The 17,385-nt window shown below is 42.5% G+C and overlaps 1 protein-coding gene across 1 annotated transcript in view; it reads left to right on the forward strand.

Annotated features, from left to right (window-relative positions):
- Nucleotides 1-17,385, forward strand: part of nell2a (neural EGFL like 2a) — a 222,823-nt gene that overhangs the window by 198,341 nt on the left and 7,097 nt on the right. Inside the window, exons 17-18 of the mRNA XM_079568360.1 lie at nt 45-221; nt 14,388-14,612. Of these exons, the coding sequence (XP_079424486.1) occupies nt 45-221; nt 14,388-14,612 (402 nt within the window). The remainder of the gene's footprint in view (nt 1-44; nt 222-14,387; nt 14,613-17,385) is intronic.

Raw genomic sequence — 17,385 nt, forward strand, 5'->3', positions numbered from 1 at the left:
CACTGCCATAACGCATTTCTATATTTCCTCTCCCTCCTCTCCAGGCGGGCCAGGTGATGTGCCGGCGGATGGTGTGCGACTGCGATAACCCAAACGCAGACCTGTTCTGCTGTCCCGAGTGCGACCCCCGCCTCAGCAGCCAGTGTCTGCACCAGAACGGGCTGCTCACCTACAGCAGCGGAGACACCTGGGTCGACAACTGCCAACAGTGCCAATGCCTGGTAAGATAGTCAGATAGTCACCTACAGTACCTCGGGCTACTCAAACCAGGAAAAATATGCAAAAATAGAATATATTGTACATGCAGTTGAATATATGTGAAATATGGAATTAGATCTGGGCAATTAATCAAAGTCGCAATCTCTGTTTTGGTTCATTTCAATAGTCGTCATGCCGCTTTATAATAGTCAGGTTTATAGCCATATCTGTGGCATAAGCAGAACCTAGTTTTAGAGTTTGGACGCAAGTAAATGTAATATTTTGTGTGTTAATCTCTTAACCTCACTTGGCATTACCCAAATCTAAAAGCTTTGTCAAAGACAAAGACAAAAACGCGCCGGCAAAGCAACAAAAAAGCGACAAAAGCACGACTAAAAAGTGATGAAAAAGAAACAAAGAAGTCACAGAAAAGCGACAAAAATGCAACCATTCAAAGCAAGACAAAAATGATTCAAAAACGTGTCAAAAACGTGGCAACAACATGATAAAAAAGAGGGGTTTTGTAGGTCTTAGCTTCCAAATGTGGCGTTTCTCTGGCCTAGAGGTTGAAAGCTCAAGTCAAAAAGCTTACAGATTTGGTTAAAGCCGAAATGGACAAAATGCACTCGGTTAAGGTGGGGATTAAGATGATACTGGAGGGAAGCATTTGTTTTTGTTTAAGCTGAGCTTCGTATAAAAGCCTTGTCTTTCTTCACGAATCAGCTACATGTATTTATTCTTATTAAGAGAATAAATAAAGAACACAATAAAGAAATTCTCTTATGTACTATAGTATATTCACATGAACATAGGCCGGGCTCTATAACAGTGGTTTTCAATTGTTATGTTGTCAGGACCCTCCATAATCCAAGGATGACAAACCGTGGCCCATCAGATCTCAGAAGCCAAGCCGTTTGGTACCACCTCTTTGAGTGCCCAGAAAAGTGCTATATAAAACCAATGCATTATCATTATTATGGATTTTTTTTTACATACAATGTAATATACAGTATTTCCCCACAGATTACTGCATAGAAGGAGCCTATAAAGATCATTGCATTCATTTTAACCTCTAACCCCTCACTTTAACTAAGTGCATTCTTTCCAGTTTGGCTTTACCCAGATTAAAAAAGCTTCTTGGCCATTATAACGCCTCATTTGAAAGCTAAGGCCTGCAAAACTTTAAAGAATTTTAGCTCTTTTTTTGGTGTGTTTTCATAGTTTTCCTGTTGTGTTTTCATTATGTTTTTGTTCCTTTTTCACAGATATATTTTTTTTTATTCCATTTTTGTCTGTTTTTCATTTCAAGAAGCTTTTACATTTGGATAATGCCAAACTGGACAAAACAGCTTGGTTCAGGTGGGGGTTAACTTCTTCTTATATTGAAGGAAATGTCTCTTGGGGAAAGGCCCATAATGACCCCCTGAAAACTGTTCCACGAGCCACTGCTCTACAGAACTGTTGGCAACTTGCTAACTAGAACCACACAGTAAATGGGATAAAGTACTGTACATGCCTTAGTTTGCTGGGTTTGCTGTCATTAAAAAATAGTCATTGGAAAAGTAGTTTTCTCTCTCTCTCTAAAGTTTCCCGTTTTTGTCCAATTCTCTTTGTTCTGTTTGATGAAATGTTTGCTAATCTTAAGAAAAGAAATACCTTCCCATTGGTGGCCCAAACTGAAATGTTGCTTTGTACAAAAGATACTGTTATTGCTCAGGGGTTCTTCGGGAAAACCTGCTACCTTCTCCTTAGATAACTCCTCGTATCATCTTATTACTGCGCTCTAAAGTAAGTTTGCAACTGAAGCCTTTCATGTAGCTCTGATTACCTTGTTTTAAGTGGTAATGTGACACATGCCCAAGTTCACTCCGTGCAATTTACGTCTTTGCCTTTTCAATCTATTCTTCGGCGGTTTATGCGCCTCGCCGCTGTGCCCACGCCTGTAATGTTCCCGCGCTCAATGGGAAAGTCAAGGAGAGGAGTTTTGTGAATAGAAAGGTTGCAGTTTTCATCACATAACTGAGAAATAGAGGATTTAACACAATTGTAAAGGACTGAAAGCGTATGCGCTGCAGTGATGGAATTACACATTTTATCTGAAGGATAAGTCCAAGGTTATAGACAGGAGAATGTGCGTGTGCGGCTGTTTATAACAAAAAAAAGTACATTTTCGAGAGGGAAAAATTTATGAAATTTCGAGAAGCTCTTTAAAAGTTTTGTTTGACCTTCAACACATTTAAAAGTACTTTGTATTGCCCAATATGTTCTGTCCCTTTCAATTAGATGGATGAAATGTGTGGCGCTACTTCTATTACTTTTACTACAGCTATTACACAAGCATTTGCACAACTACTACTGCCAATCTATACACTGCGTTCCAAATTATTATGCAAATGACATTTTTCTAAGATTTTCTAAATTGTCAACTCAAATGTCCACATCATGAGTTTCTCTCCTTATATGCCCATAGCTGTCAGTGATGCAGAGGTATTCTTTACAGCAGGACATGGTGCGTTGTCATGCATGAAGATGATTTTGTTAGGGAAAGCACGGCTCTTCTTTTTGCAGCATAGAAGACAATGGTCAGAAACCTAAAGCCTAAAAGGGCCTAAAGGGGCCGACCAGCTCTCTCACCATGATTCTGGCCCAAAACATGACTCTGCCCCCTCCTTACTGACGTCACAGCCTTGTTGGGACATTGTGGCCATTCATCACCCATCCACTACTCCATTGATTTGACCATCCAGGGCTACACGGCCTCATCAGTGAACAAGACTGCTTGAAAATGAGTCCTCATGCATTTCTGAGCCACTGCAGCCATTTCTGTTCATCAGCTTCAATGAACCGTTTAGGGGAGGCCCGGATAGAAGGTTTATGCACAACTGCAGCCTCTACACCTACACCTTGATGTTCGGCAGACTCCAGAGGCACCAGCAGCTTCAAATGCCTGTATGCTGCTTTGTAGCATCTGTTCTCTTAATCTGATGTGTTTGTCTGGCAGAAACCGTCCTTATTGTGCCTTTATCTGCACAAAACGGAGTGTGCTCTGAATCATCCACAAATCTCTTATCAGTATGATGATTAAACTTAATCTTTCATGAAATATCGAAGGTTTTCATTCCTAGTCCAAGGCATTCAACTATGTCATGCTTTTCATCAGCAGAGAGATCCTTTTTCTTTTCCATATTGCTTGAAAATGATGATCTGCTTAATAAAGTGGAACATCCTTTTTCAGTAGTTTTTCCCTTAACTGGGCTTAACCTGAAAACTAATCATCCCAGGTCTTTGAGATTAATGTCAGTGATTCAAAGACCCCCCAAGACACAACACATCCATGAGTTTCATACATTTTTTTTTTTTTTTTAACCTTTTTGACACAAAAATACAATTTGCATAATGATGTAGACATTGCATTCATTTGAAGGACCTGGGCTATACAAACAGCAGTGGTGTTTTATAATAAGGAGAGGCGGGATATTGCTTCACTGTTTGAAAAGGCTGCAGGTTCTCGCGTGTTGTGTAGATTGAGGAGTGCTCACAGATGTTTGAGTGTCCTTTACACGCTGCGCTGATTCTCTACAGACGAACTATCAGAGCCGCGGAGACGTGCTTCTTTGCACAGACATACGGCGCGCTGTTTTCTGCCTCCTGTCATGTCAACCTTTAGGTTTACACACGCACCTGCTGCTAGAACAACAGCCAGGTGCTACTGGAGCCCCGCAGATAAAGCTGACTCTATGTGGCAGGAGTAGTGATAGTAGTATCGTTTTTACTCTGTCTCTCTCTGGGACAAGAAGGTCAATACTACTGCCAATCCCCAAAGCCTTTGTGATTACAAGATGGACGCCGTATTGTGAATGTATCTCCCAGTAAAAGTCGTCAAGTACAAGCACAGGATTTGGCAAACACTTTACACAAGATTGTCGACTTAGAAAATTCCTCATTACATTCAATTCCAATACAGCAACTCAGATCTTTCTGGTGTTTTAGCGACAGTCCCACGTCTGCGCCCCGGCCCACTCTCTGCACATGCCGCTGCTGTCACTCCGTCTGTCAATGACGCACGTCTCAGCTCCGCAGAACATCTTCAACGCTATTTACGGCAGAATTTAATGAAAAATCTTCAGACTTGTATTAAAAGTATTATAAGAAAAGGGTGTAATATGTGGGAATGAACAGGAGAAGTTGTGATGACAGCAGGAGTTAATGGGACATAGTTCTTTGGGATAATCTAACAGTGGTGTGCGGTGGGTTTTTACTGGAGGCCAGCAGGGGCGAGGGGTTTGGAGCTAAAATACAAAACAAAACACCTATTTCTTGTATTCTGGTGTTTTGTAAATGATGTAAAAAAAAATATTGTAAACCTTGAATCAAACATGAGTAGTTTGTACTTTTAATGAGTGTCTTAGCAGGGCTTGAGAGTGATAGACGAGTGAAGCCTTGTAACACTTTGAGGCTTTCCTAGCAAAAAAGTGTCATACTCTTCGAAGTCTCAGAGCTGTTTCATTCTGTTTGAACACTGACCTCTTGTGGACAGACTTTATGTAACTTTATGGCCAGTGTAATGCCTCATTTGAAAGCTAAGACTTACAAAGCTGATCTATGATTTTTCCTCGCATTGCCGCCGTGTTTATGTCACTTATTCACTTTTTGGTAATTGTTTTTATTGCTTTTTCATCACTTTTTTGTTGCATTCCCCAAATTTTTTGTTTTTTCTGGGTAAAGGATCCGGGAAATATTTAGGAGGATCTGGCAACGATTTGATCTCATATAATGGTGTTAAATGAGAGTGTTCCGGCAATAGTTTTGTTTTTTCAAAAGTGTTTCTGAAAATACTAATTTACAAATCAAGCACTGGGTAGAACTGGAGAAAATTTCCCACAACACCAGCATCTCAGATTCATCAGTGTAAGACCTGCTTCGTGTTCTGCGCTTCTCTCGGCTTCACCCACGGCACGTACCCTGACAAACCTTCCTTAATACATTTTTTTTCTCTTCTTCAACGGGCCAAAGATGTGTAAAGTCCCATCAGATGGTAGATTGAGTGTGACATACTCCAAGCGCACAGTCACCAAGGGCCGCTGGTTGCTCTGTTTTTTGACTGCAACACCATTGCTGCAGTACCACCATATAGCCACTAGTCTCCCATTAGAAAGCATTGCACTCTAGACACGTTAAAAACAACTTTAAAGCCTGGTTTCTCATTTTACTAAGCTTTCTTCTGCTAGATATTCCTCCTGTGATTACGCTGGGTTAGCTACAATCAAAGAAACCAGGCTTGTTTTCATAAGGTACGTTTTAGAAATCTTGCATAATTAATGAGGGCAACAGGCAGGTGACCGTGATTGATCGTCCGTTAGCATTAGAGCTAATGGCGCAGGCGCAGCTACAACCAAACTCCACACGAGGGCTAAGCAATGGCCGCTGGCTGCTCTGCTTTATGCCCACGACACTAGAGGCCGCCATTGCTGTAGTACCTCCATATCGGCGCTAGTGCCCCATTGAAAAGCATTGGAGTTTAGACACGTTAAAAACAACTTTAACACCTGGTTTCTATTTTGTAAACACTAGACTAGGCTAGATATTCCTCCTGATATAATGCTGGGTTAGTCACAATTAAAGAAACCAGGCTGGTTTTCGTAAGAAGAATTTTAGAAATCTCGTACATAATGAGGGTCGGACTGTTAGCATTGGAGCAGCGCGAGCTACACGTCACGCAAGGGCCGAGTTTACAGTGAAGATCCCGCCCTTATGCCCTTTTTAGGAACATGCTTCGTCAGATAATAGATCAATGGTCAGAGCTGGGGAGGGGGAGTCTGTAAATCCGCCATGACTTCCCCCACGACCGTAGTCATTATGGTAAACGGGGAGGAGTGAGGAGAAGCTGTTCATTTAAATATACAGTCTATGGGGCCAAGTCTACTGTGAAGATCCCGCTCTTTTGCCCTTTTTAGGAACATGCTCCATCAGAGCTGGGGAGGAGGAGTCTGTAAATCTGCCATGAATTCCCCCTCGAAATCATGGTGAACGGGGAGCAGTGAGGAAGAGTTGTCTATTAATTCTACAGTCCTTGACAGTCACCAGGCAAAACTTGAAGAAGAAAATGATTCTCGAAACGCAGAAATGGAAGCAGTTGAATTGATTTAATGTCTGTTTCTTTACCACCCTGGACGATATCAATCTTTGTTGGTACATGTAAATATGACTGTATGACGAGGCCTGAACATGTGTTGGTCCTCACAGCACATTTGCCCAACCCTCAAAATATTGCTCCTATAGACTGCTGCCAAAAATGTTCCCTTGATGCCCACTAAAGGGTAAAAAAGGACAATGTTTTTTCTGAGATTTAACCGGGCAACCACTGTTTGTCCTGCTTGTATGACCAGCACGCTTCTGCCACCTAGTATTTACAGCGCTTGTCATGATTGATCAAAGCAGTAGCACCAACAGCAGTAAATCTCCTTCACGCGGTTGTATTGAATTCATATAATATGTCACCCATTTGTTCTTCTTTTGTAGTGCTGTCCTAAAAAGGTCAGGAATTGTTGCGTTTGGGACGCCGGCTGTTGTGGCAGATCTTGATAAATCGCCGTTGCGAGGGGGAAAAAGTGGCAGGGTTGGCACAGACGACTGGAAACGGTTTTGTTCGGCTTCACACGCTGAGACCGGGGCTCACTGTGGACGCCTGTGTGTGTGTCGACTCAAGCAGCACAAACCCATTGGAAACAGGATGTCACAGCAGATAGTCACAATACGAAGACAGCAGTTCTCCTCGACACACGCTCTGCACTGTTGATCGTTGATAGTGGCTGCCGTTTGTTCTCAGATGTTGACGCTCCAAAGACTTATTGGCCATTTTGACTTAGGCTTTTTCCTGAGTCACCTATAAGTTATTCTACAGAAATCCCAAGGCTAATGGGTCTAAAGTGGTTGTAAAAGTGTTCTGCCCTCCCCTCCATAATCTCATTAATTCTCTTTGGATCCTCCTCAGCAGATCCTTGAGTAACTATTTATTGCCTGCAGTTGCTAACCAATAATACAATATCTATTAACAGAATTGAGATTGAGTAATGGAAACTTAAATCTCTCGAACACTGTCCTACCAGTGTTCCTTTATTCAGTGCAATGATTCGGCGAGTGGCAGCACATTGTTTTAAATTGATAAAGTGCATCGTTCATGTGACGGCCCATGTTATGTAGCTGTCCCGCTTTAGGATCATGGTCGCTGCTTGAAAGCTTGCTCTTAACATGAAATTGAATTTGCTTGTGCAGAATTAAGTTACATGAACCACTCAAGCCATGACCATTTAAAAGCATTTAATTCTAGGGCTCCAGGTCAGAGTTCCCAACACATCTGTATCTGTCAATCTTTGTTATTGTTTTTGCCGATGGCCGAAGCTTATACTAGAAACTGTGAGCCTTGGGCAGAGTTCACCCCGACCATTAGCGAGCGAGTTACTCATTGGATTGACCTCAAATCGAGTTGTTGCCATAGATTACCCACAGTATCTGGTTTGTTGTTCTTGCAGCAAAAGCATCTATGGGGTTGTGTTTTGAAGCACCAGCTGTTCGAGCAATATTTGAATCTTCCTCAAGACGCCACCATATACAGAGCTCCTCAAATGTTCTCTTACATCTCTTCCTACATCCTTACATAACCATGAAGCACTTTACCTTTAGCATAACTCTGAAACAAGGCCTCTTTTACAGAGCACCAACAGGCAAAAACATCTGTCAGAACCTCACTACAGGGTTTCCCAAGGGCATTAAAGGGATATTTCAGGATTATTTACATAAGGCCTCATTTCCTAGTTATCCAGAGTGTTGTTGATATCTGGAGATTTTTTTTATTTTTAATTCCTGCAGTCCTTATATTTGAAGAGTTTAGTGGTGCTAGGCTAGTGCTAGGCTAGCACATGTCTATGGTAACTAGTAGCCTGCATTAAAAACCTCTTCAAAAACCACCGGGTAGTCCTCCAAACGTTGCCATATCTGATTTGTAGAAAGCCCTTGTGAATTCCAGGTGTAGTAATGCCAGCCGCAGGATAGCTTACAACTAGAAAGCTAATGCTGCTCAAATATAAGTTCTTTTAAATGCAAAATGGTTATATTTAAAATAAAATATTCAGTCAACACAGACATTGGTATCAGTAGTCTGGCGTTCTAAGTGATTTGCCTCAGGCGCACTGTTTTTAATGCAGGCTGCTAGTTACCATAGGCATGCACTCGCCTAGCACTAGCCTAGCACCACTAAACTCTTCAAATAAGCATGAACCTAAAATATGTATATATCTCCAGAAATCAACAACACTCTGGATAACTAGGAAATGAGGCCCTTTGTAAAAAAAAATCCTTTAAGCATCCTTTAAAACACATAAAAAGTCATGAAATGAATTGCAATTGTGTCCAGTTTACTTTAATTAATCCATATTGGATGTATAACTAAATTAAGTTCCAAAATTGGTTACAGATATTTATTTTGCGTTTTCTTTAAATATTAGAACATATGTCATTTGGGTATGAAAACATGATTAAAAAGCATTAGTTTTGACTTGCTGCCAGCTGTTAAATCACTTGACGAGTGGTTCGCCGGTGGTTTATTTTAAAAGCAAGGGGAGGAGGGTCAACTCCTGACTATGAACCAAGCTTATAGCTCAAGTGTGGAGGATTAGCCTAGTGCTCAAGTGTTTCAGGCTGGTATAGGAAAAAAATGAGATTCTGAGACAAAACTCATCTAGACATGGCGTTAACACAAACCAAATCTAGTATAGGAAAGGACTATGCATTTTCCTGTGCCCATGTGGACTCACATTAAATATAATACACCTGAATGAAGTTAGCCGCTGAAAAGGCAAGACCGCCGGCGCCATGTGTTGTGTGTCCACAGAGAGTGGCTTTTGAAAGGGCAAAAGAGAGAGAGGGGCCGCAGTGGCCAGAGGAGCGTGACATTGACGTGAAATGAAGCTTGAATACCTCTGCACTTAGCAAACTGCGGCTGTCCTGGCTCAGCGGGGGCTCGCAGGCACAGACAGAAGGCAGATGGACAAATACGACCAATATGTGTATCCTCAGCAGCCCAAGAAATCAATACAAAGCAAGATTCTTCTACAGTATGTGAGCTGCGTTTGTGTGTCATCCCATAGATTGATTTAGACCTGATTTAGTCATGGTTTAGTCATGGGACCTTGTAAATCTCAGACCTTGCCCTGAGTTTGTCCAGTTTTAGCCCCGAGTTCTGTAGTCCTGGTCCTTCCTGCATTTAGTCCAAGTTGAGTCTTGCTTCATTCCTTGTTTATAGCTATCCCTTTAACAGGAGCTTTTGTCTTTTGCAGTATGTGTATTGTTAATAATACATTTTTTATTCAGACTTGGTTTAGTCGTGGTTATGTTCTGGTTAGACCTGATACGCTTTGGTGTTGTAAATCAGGGATGTCGAACTCATTTTGGGTCATGAGCCGAAATTCAGCTCCCACGGCGGGCTGTGGGCCACATAAAACATGAACAGGAAAACACTATTGAGAAACATGTTCTATTAAATTAATAATAATAATGAGCTGTGATTTTAAAATAAAGGCCCAACAGGACTGTAGCTGAATGAATAATCATGAAAAAAGTTTCTCAAAGTGCTACATTGTAGTCATTATTCATTCACTTCACACTTTTGTATCCACAGAGCTGCCCTAGTGCAGACTGACCTTTTGACCATAATGAGTTGTTTATATCCTGATCTCTTATGATGTCATTGCCCTCTGCTGGACACATGTGAAATTCTTTCCGTTTGCGGAAGTGTCGGGGATACTCATATGGGAGGACGGTGGGAAAGAGAGATAAAATATGGTAGTTTCCTGGCCAAAACGGGACACTTGACAGCTATGCATCTTGTGGGCCGGATCTGGCCCGCGGGCCTTGTGTTTGACACATGTGTTATAAACGATCAAGGAATAAGTAATCAGGAGTGCTGCACTGGGTCAACCAACAATAAAAAATATATCCAATCAGGTCTTGAAAGGGGGTAGATGTAAGTTAGCCATCTAATACTCACTACTAATGATCTTCTTGAACGCCGACTGTAACAAGTGAATTTCTCCTTTGTGAGATCAATAAAGGTTTATCTTATCTTATCTTATCTTATCTTACTGCCACCTCAGGTCATATATGTAGTAACCTTCTATATTAAGCTCGTGCATGACGACACCTTTTTGAGTGACAGTGCAGGATTATAGAGGCAGTTGTGGTGAATATGTCTGGGCTCATTCTACACATTAGGACATTGTTGAAACATGTAGGGGGAGGAAAATACTTAATTTTATATATAGTCACTTTAAAGATGTAACAAAGACACTTTAAAACAGTGTGAAATCTGTTCTATTTGGCAAATAATCCGGGGCACACTGATGGTAAAATCTGGAGTTGGTCTGTAATTTAAGGTCTGGTTTAGACCCGTTTTATTTCCTATTTTGCTCTTAAGTTCAACTCAGTTTGTTTTTGCAAAGCCTGATATTACAATAGCGTCTCACAGGGATTCACAAAATATGCTGATGTGATTACAAAGGGGGAACAGTGTGATAGATAATAAGAACATGTAATGTCCAAATGTCCAGCAGCCAATAATACTGAAGCAGCACTAGCTTGTTTTGTGCCCGTTTGTCCTTGACGAAGTAGACACAGGAGGTGCAGTGACTAAAAGTGGAAAAAAAGATCGCTACCAATAAGTGAATTCTCTGTTAGCAATCATTTTAAATCAAGAACCTTGCTTTTACATTACAGCGCGCGCGTCGATTCTCCGCTGCAGTTCAGAGGCGGCGTTGATTCCGTTGGCCCGAGGTTGTCTGGTTTCTACGGTGAGGTCGCGGCACATGAAAAAAAAAAAAGTCTGATTATTTCAGGAGGGTGCGCGCCGGCAAAAGATAAATGTCACTAGTCTTAATCTCACGGAGGTTTGGAGATCGGGAATCGCGACGGAACTGGAAAATGGAGCCGCCGTGGGATGAAAGAGCAGGTTTGATTAAGTGCGGAGGTCGCGCTGTTTGTGTCAGGGGGGGGGGGGAGAAGAAATGCAATGAAAGGAATGAAGCGAAAATTGTATGAACTGGTTTGATCGGGAAAGTGAGAATCTGAAGAGCCTTGGTGAAATAACCTGTTTTTATCGATGGAATTGTGTGGAAAGCTGTTGCGGAGTTGGCGGTCTGTCTTGTAGCACCTTTTAAAGCACTGTAGGAGCAGGGAAAGAGGTACGAGGGCATGGCATTTATGGTAATTACATGGAAACGGCAGAGAAAAGGCAGAGACGTCATTGTTTTTTCAGTATTCCTCACAACAAAACAATTTAACCTGCCCGATTTTCGTTTTCTTCTCCCTCCATCTTGACTGTGTAATCATCGCCCCCCTATCTCCACGCTCAAATCCACCACTATCCCGCATCACAGCGTGGGACAGTTTACCTGAGGCTACGCCAAGGCTAACCCTCCGGCAATCGCCCCAAACAAGCTCCGCTCAGGGGGGGATTTTCCTCTTTAAATGTTTACTCGGAGCGGGGCGACCGAATGATGCTAGCTGGGGGCATCGGCGCCGTACTGCACCGGGTCCTCCCCCTTTATTGGCCCGCCGCTCTAATTTACTACGCGGCCGCTGGAATACGCTGAGCCAGGACGTTTTCAGTGATATTAAATGCGCCCGCTGGGACTCTCGTGGGATATGGCCGTGCGTAAAAATCCTACACAGTTTGCCCTCATGAAGCAGCTCATCTTTCAGCGTTGGTTTGAGAGGGCCGTAAAAGATGGCGAGCGCGTGAGGGTATATAGTGGGTCAGACTGGAGTAAAAGATACGAACGTTAGAGCTATAGGGGTGTGTGATAAGACAGAAAATACATATTGTAATTGGACGATAATTTAGAGTCTACTACGATGCATGTAGCCTCCCTTTATTGTGTTGTCAGCGAAAACTAAACCTATATCTGCTTCTTCTGCATTAAACTGAAAGGCACTGAATTGCAATGTAACCAGATGTTCGACATATCAGCCTTGTATTGGATTTTATGTAGTCACCCGACAAACCAGCAAGTTGGATTGGTTATGGTTGTGCAATTTGTCTAATGGTCGGAGCCACCTGCCGGAGGATGAACCTATTGTGCATGTGCAAGGGGACACCGGAGCACCCAGAGGAAAGAAAATGGGGGCAGGCTCCGGAAGTTCCTTGTTGTAATTTGAATTTTTCTTTGAAGCCTTTTTTCCACCTTAAAGCAATACTAAGTCACTTGTTTACCTTAATAAATCCTTTCCGTAGTCCCTCTGGGGGTAATACAAGTGTTAATGGGATGATTGCAGGGTCCTTTATCTCCCACTGGTGTCTCTGGTCAGAAAACCACACTTGCAACTTGACTGCCATCGGATCGGAGCCAGCAATACACACTAATGGAATCATGAAGAAGAAGCTAACAGGCTAACGGGCAAAGCTAAGTGGGGGCTAGCGACACTTTAAACAGCATTTACAGCCTAGTTTGAGTGAAAAAAAATATTTCACCTTTTCTGTCTGTGTAGTATTTACTCTCACATACAATTAATTACGGTTGATTATTAAGTTTATTATTTAAGTTTAAAAATCGCAACTTGCTATGACACCTGCAGTGGCGCTTATGGTCTCTAGGGGCACGAGTGACTTAGTACTGCTTTAAAGGCCTAACCATGGACATGTTATCAGTTATAAGATGTTTCCATAGTTACAAGGCAAATATTTCTTCATTTTGTATAAGTCATTATTGAATAGGGAAACGAGAGGTAGGCAAAGTCAGGCCCAGGGGCCAAAGCCGGCCCTCCGTCATAGCACCTCTGGCCCTCGATGATTTTAAGGAATGTTATTACACAGATCAGAGATCAAATGCCTGTTAAAGTACTCTAGAAATGTGGAAAAATTCTGCCAATTTCTTTCAAATTTCTTAGCAGAACACCCATGTAGGCCGTATATGATGTACAACACTGGCATTTGTAGAAAGTGATTCTTTTCTGTGGTCTACAAGCGGATAATGAAGAAAATCGGGCCTCCACCAAGCAACCTTGTTATACCCCTGGCCTACAGTGTACAATTTTGATGTTACTGTGATTCATTTAGCCTCCCTTTGGCAGCTTTATAGCGCTGTAAGAGGTAGCTAAACATATCCGCTTGCTCTGAGAGGACATTTATATTGCTGTTGCTGCATTACACTGAACGGCACTGAATCGCAATATAATTATCTCCAGATTACTGTTCGATATATCATTATTTTATGGGATTTCACCGCACAAGCCTGCAAGACGATTGCTTTCAGGGAAATTTGTCTTTAACCCGTCTCCAGATCTACAGCCAGACTAATGGTCAGAGTCACCTGCTGTAGGAGGGCATGTTTTTAGCGGTAGGGGAAGTCCTGGTTTAGCCCTGGTTTATTCCATATGCCTTTACAAACCCACCATTTTCCGAGATAATACTTGTACACAAAGTTCACTCTCCCCCTATACATTCTGCCCTGCTTTCTCAATAGAAAATGGCAGCAGGAAAAATCCAATAAGCCGCTCTTTGCCCAAACTCAGCTGTGCGATTAATCCAGAGGCAACAATAAGAGAAAGTGACTAGAACAAGTCAATTAGGAGGAACCTGGAAGCAGCGTTTACCTCCGCAGTGAAAAGTGCTGACCGCCGCGGAGGAATGCTCGGCTCATCTCAATTTTTTCTGAACCTTAACAACTTTTTCTTGTTGGCGCCGACGTTCCCTGCAGCAAGTGAATGCACCGCGTCAGGAGAAAAGCCTCTGCATTTGCATGAGGGGGGGGGGGGGGGGGGGTGCGTGAGGGGGAAATGCCACGGTGAATAGATTAAAGCCTCATTACCTAAAAAACTCACCTCGGCACAATCGCAGCTCTCATGAAGCTACACTTTAGCCAGTTTTGTTCAAAGACAAGTCATCCCTGTCTTTGAACAAAATATATTATTTGACCAGTAAAGCGGCATGCATACTGAAATCAAAAAGGGATCTGATTACAAAAAGAGTATTTCCTTAACTGTTTATGCCTCCTGTGACCATTTCTCTACCTAGCCTTCAGCACATATGTAATAAACTTGTTCTCACAGTCTACTGTACAGCTCCCTCATTTGTCTGCGTCTCTCTTGTTTGAGTAAAAATGCTGACCTCGCCCTCTCTCCTCTCCCTCCTCTGTGTGCAGCAGGGGCAGGTGGACTGCTGGCCTCTGCCCTGCCCCCCGGTGGACTGTGAGTTCACCGTTGTCCCGGAGGGCGAGTGCTGCCCCCGCTGCGTGACCGACCCGTGCCAGGCCGACACCATCCGGAATGACATCACCAAAACCTGCACCGACGAGCACAACATCCAGCGCTTCAGCGGCTCCTCCTGGATCAAGCACGGCACCGAGTGCACCCTCTGCCAGTGCAAGGTGAGGCCACTCGAGCGACACAGGGGAACATCAGGGCTGAGACTCAAGGCTATTGTTGATGTCGACAAGTCAGCAGTTTTTTTTTTCATGCCATTACTATTACTTCACTTGTCAAACTACCATATTTTCCGGACTATTAGTCGCTCCAGAGTGTAAGTGAAAGGAATCTTATTTGTATAACGCTTTTCATATGACACAAGTCACACCCACAGCGCTTCACACATGAAAGGGAGGGGGTTCATTCACTCCATGTTAAACTACATTCGTAGCCACAGTTTCCCCTGGGGTAGACTCACAGAAGAGAGGCTGCTCACATCTGCGCCAACGGTCCCACCGACCACCACCAACCACTCACCCAGAGGCATTGGGTGAAGTGTCTTGCCCAAGGACACGACAGTTACCGACCTTCCGATCATGAGACGACCCACTCTACCATCTGTGCCACTGTCGCTTAAGTCACTCCAGCCTTTTGGAAACTCCCTGGTCCTGGAGGCACAACTGTACCGTTGTTCAAACACCCATTTGTGAACTCGTTCCTCTAGCTCTGGCCATCTAGCTTTTAGCCCAGGATTTGTTGTTTTTGTTTTTCTTCATTGCAGTAAGAGTAACCTCCACTTTTCACCAGTCCCTCACAAGTTTCTCACTCACTCCACACTTTTTCTCTGCTGCTCGATTACTGTTTTTTCAATTTTCAGTGGTGCAGGAGTAGCAGATTCTGGTACACAAGCATAGAGCGCCCTCTAGCAGCTGTCTGTATGAAAACAACAAACATGTGAAATTTTATATTTTGATGTATAAGTCGTACCTGAGTATAAGTCGCACCCCCAGCCAAACTATGAAAATAGTGCGACTTATAGTCCAGAAAACACAAACATTTTCGACTACAAATTGCAGTTTACCTGGTAGAGGACGTTTCTAATCAGTTTTGGGAAGCTTTCTTTATAAAGCTTAGTTATAGTTAATTAGTTGGAGTAAACACAAGCCTGTTTTCGCCACAGAATCACCAAAGCTCTCAGAATCAGCGTTTGTCTTTCAGTCTATGACCCAGAGCTCAGCCTCAGACACAACACAGCAAACACGGAGGCAAAAGCTACAAGGACGCAACTGATTCAACATCTTTCAGCAGCAAACAACACTTTTGCTAAATGCACAATGGTGTCAGAACACATCCAGGTTAATGTCAGCGCTTGTCGCCGTTTGTGAACAATAGATAAAGCGCAAAGTAAATAAACATCTCTGGCATTGCAATTTTTTTCCCCATCTCTCATATATCGTACTTCTCAGTTCAATTTGAGCATTATCATTGTGCTTATTATACTGTAAGATTGTATAGTTTGTAAGTTCATTGCCATCTCGACTTCTCCCGTTTCTGCTCTCACTTTTGTGGGGAAACCGAGCTCTATTTTTGCTTTGTCAGAAAAGTCACACTCTGAACCGAATTCTGAGCACATCTTTCGCACCTCTTGGCTGTTAAATGTTTGTCGGGCCAAATTATTCACAAGTTTCGAGTGAATGTGCTAACGTGGGAACATTAGCTACAGCTTTGTGAAATAATTACAAGATGCCACTCTTCAGAGCTAAGAGATTATCACGTTTATATTGTGGCTATTAGACAAGATTTGCTCATAATGAAGCGGGGACATTAACAAACTGCCCAGCGAGACACGTGTGAGCGCTTTCATAAACACTTGGCTTTAGCATAATAGCACTTCATCATCTGGACTGTCTATTATGCCAAGTGGTTAGCATTAAGCTAATCAGTCTGTTTTTCATTAGTGATTGATAGAGATATATTTGCCCACTTAGCATCTCCCAAGGTTATACTGTAGTTGATATTGAAATGCCAAAGTCTGTCACATCTTAAAAGAGAGCCAATTCAGTCTCTCTTCAATCACGCTCGATAGTGGTAGAAGAAGAAGAAGAAGAAGAAGAAGAAGAAGAAGAAGAAGAAGAAGAAGAAGAAGAAGAAGAAGAAGAAGAAGAAGAAGAAGAAGAAGAAGAAGAAGAAGAAGAAGAAGAAGAAGAAGAAGAAGAAGAAGAAGAAGAAGAAGAAGATCTTTGTTTATATAGCGCCTTTCACAGACATATACAAAGCGCTTTACATGGGACAATTGGAAGTTCACTCCATACTCAGTGGTGGTAAATTACGATTGTAGCTTCAGTTTCCCCTGGGGTTTCCTCCGGGTACTCCGGTTTCCTCCAGGTACTCCGGTTTCCCCTACCACTAAAAACATGTACAATAGGCCAGGATGAATGATGTGTGTGAGTGAATGTATGGTGGTAGAAGTAAGCTATAGAAGTAAGATACTTCTATAGCTTCTTTTTTAAACCAAAGACATGTTGCAATGATAGACGCACGCGGGCCATTGTCCAATATCGTAGCGTGTTAGAGTACTCAGATTACATTTGCAGAGTAGCGAGTTTGTTTTTTCCATTTGAAGGTAATCTAGTTTCTTTTTCAAATCAGTAACGTGATCACTTTGTCACTTTATTTTGAACTTACTGGCGAAAAGGACAATGCAGTGCTGGTGGCAAAGCTAAAGAGGGAAACCCCGATGAAGCTAGCCCTCGCCTCCCAAACAACAACGCTTGACGTTCCTTCCAATGTATGCTTTACAAACCTTCTTTTTGTTCAAAAACTGGAACACTTTCTGACAGGGCCAAAATGTTTACATACTGTATAGCGAACGAAGCTAAGCTAACTAGACTATAGGCCTGTGGTTCATGCTCATTATTGTTGCCTATCGCTGTAGTTTGTCAGCATACAAAATAA

Source organism: Gobius niger (genome assembly GCF_951799975.1).
Source record: "Gobius niger genome assembly, chromosome: 12".
Taxonomy (NCBI): Eukaryota; Metazoa; Chordata; class Actinopteri; order Gobiiformes; family Gobiidae; genus Gobius; species Gobius niger.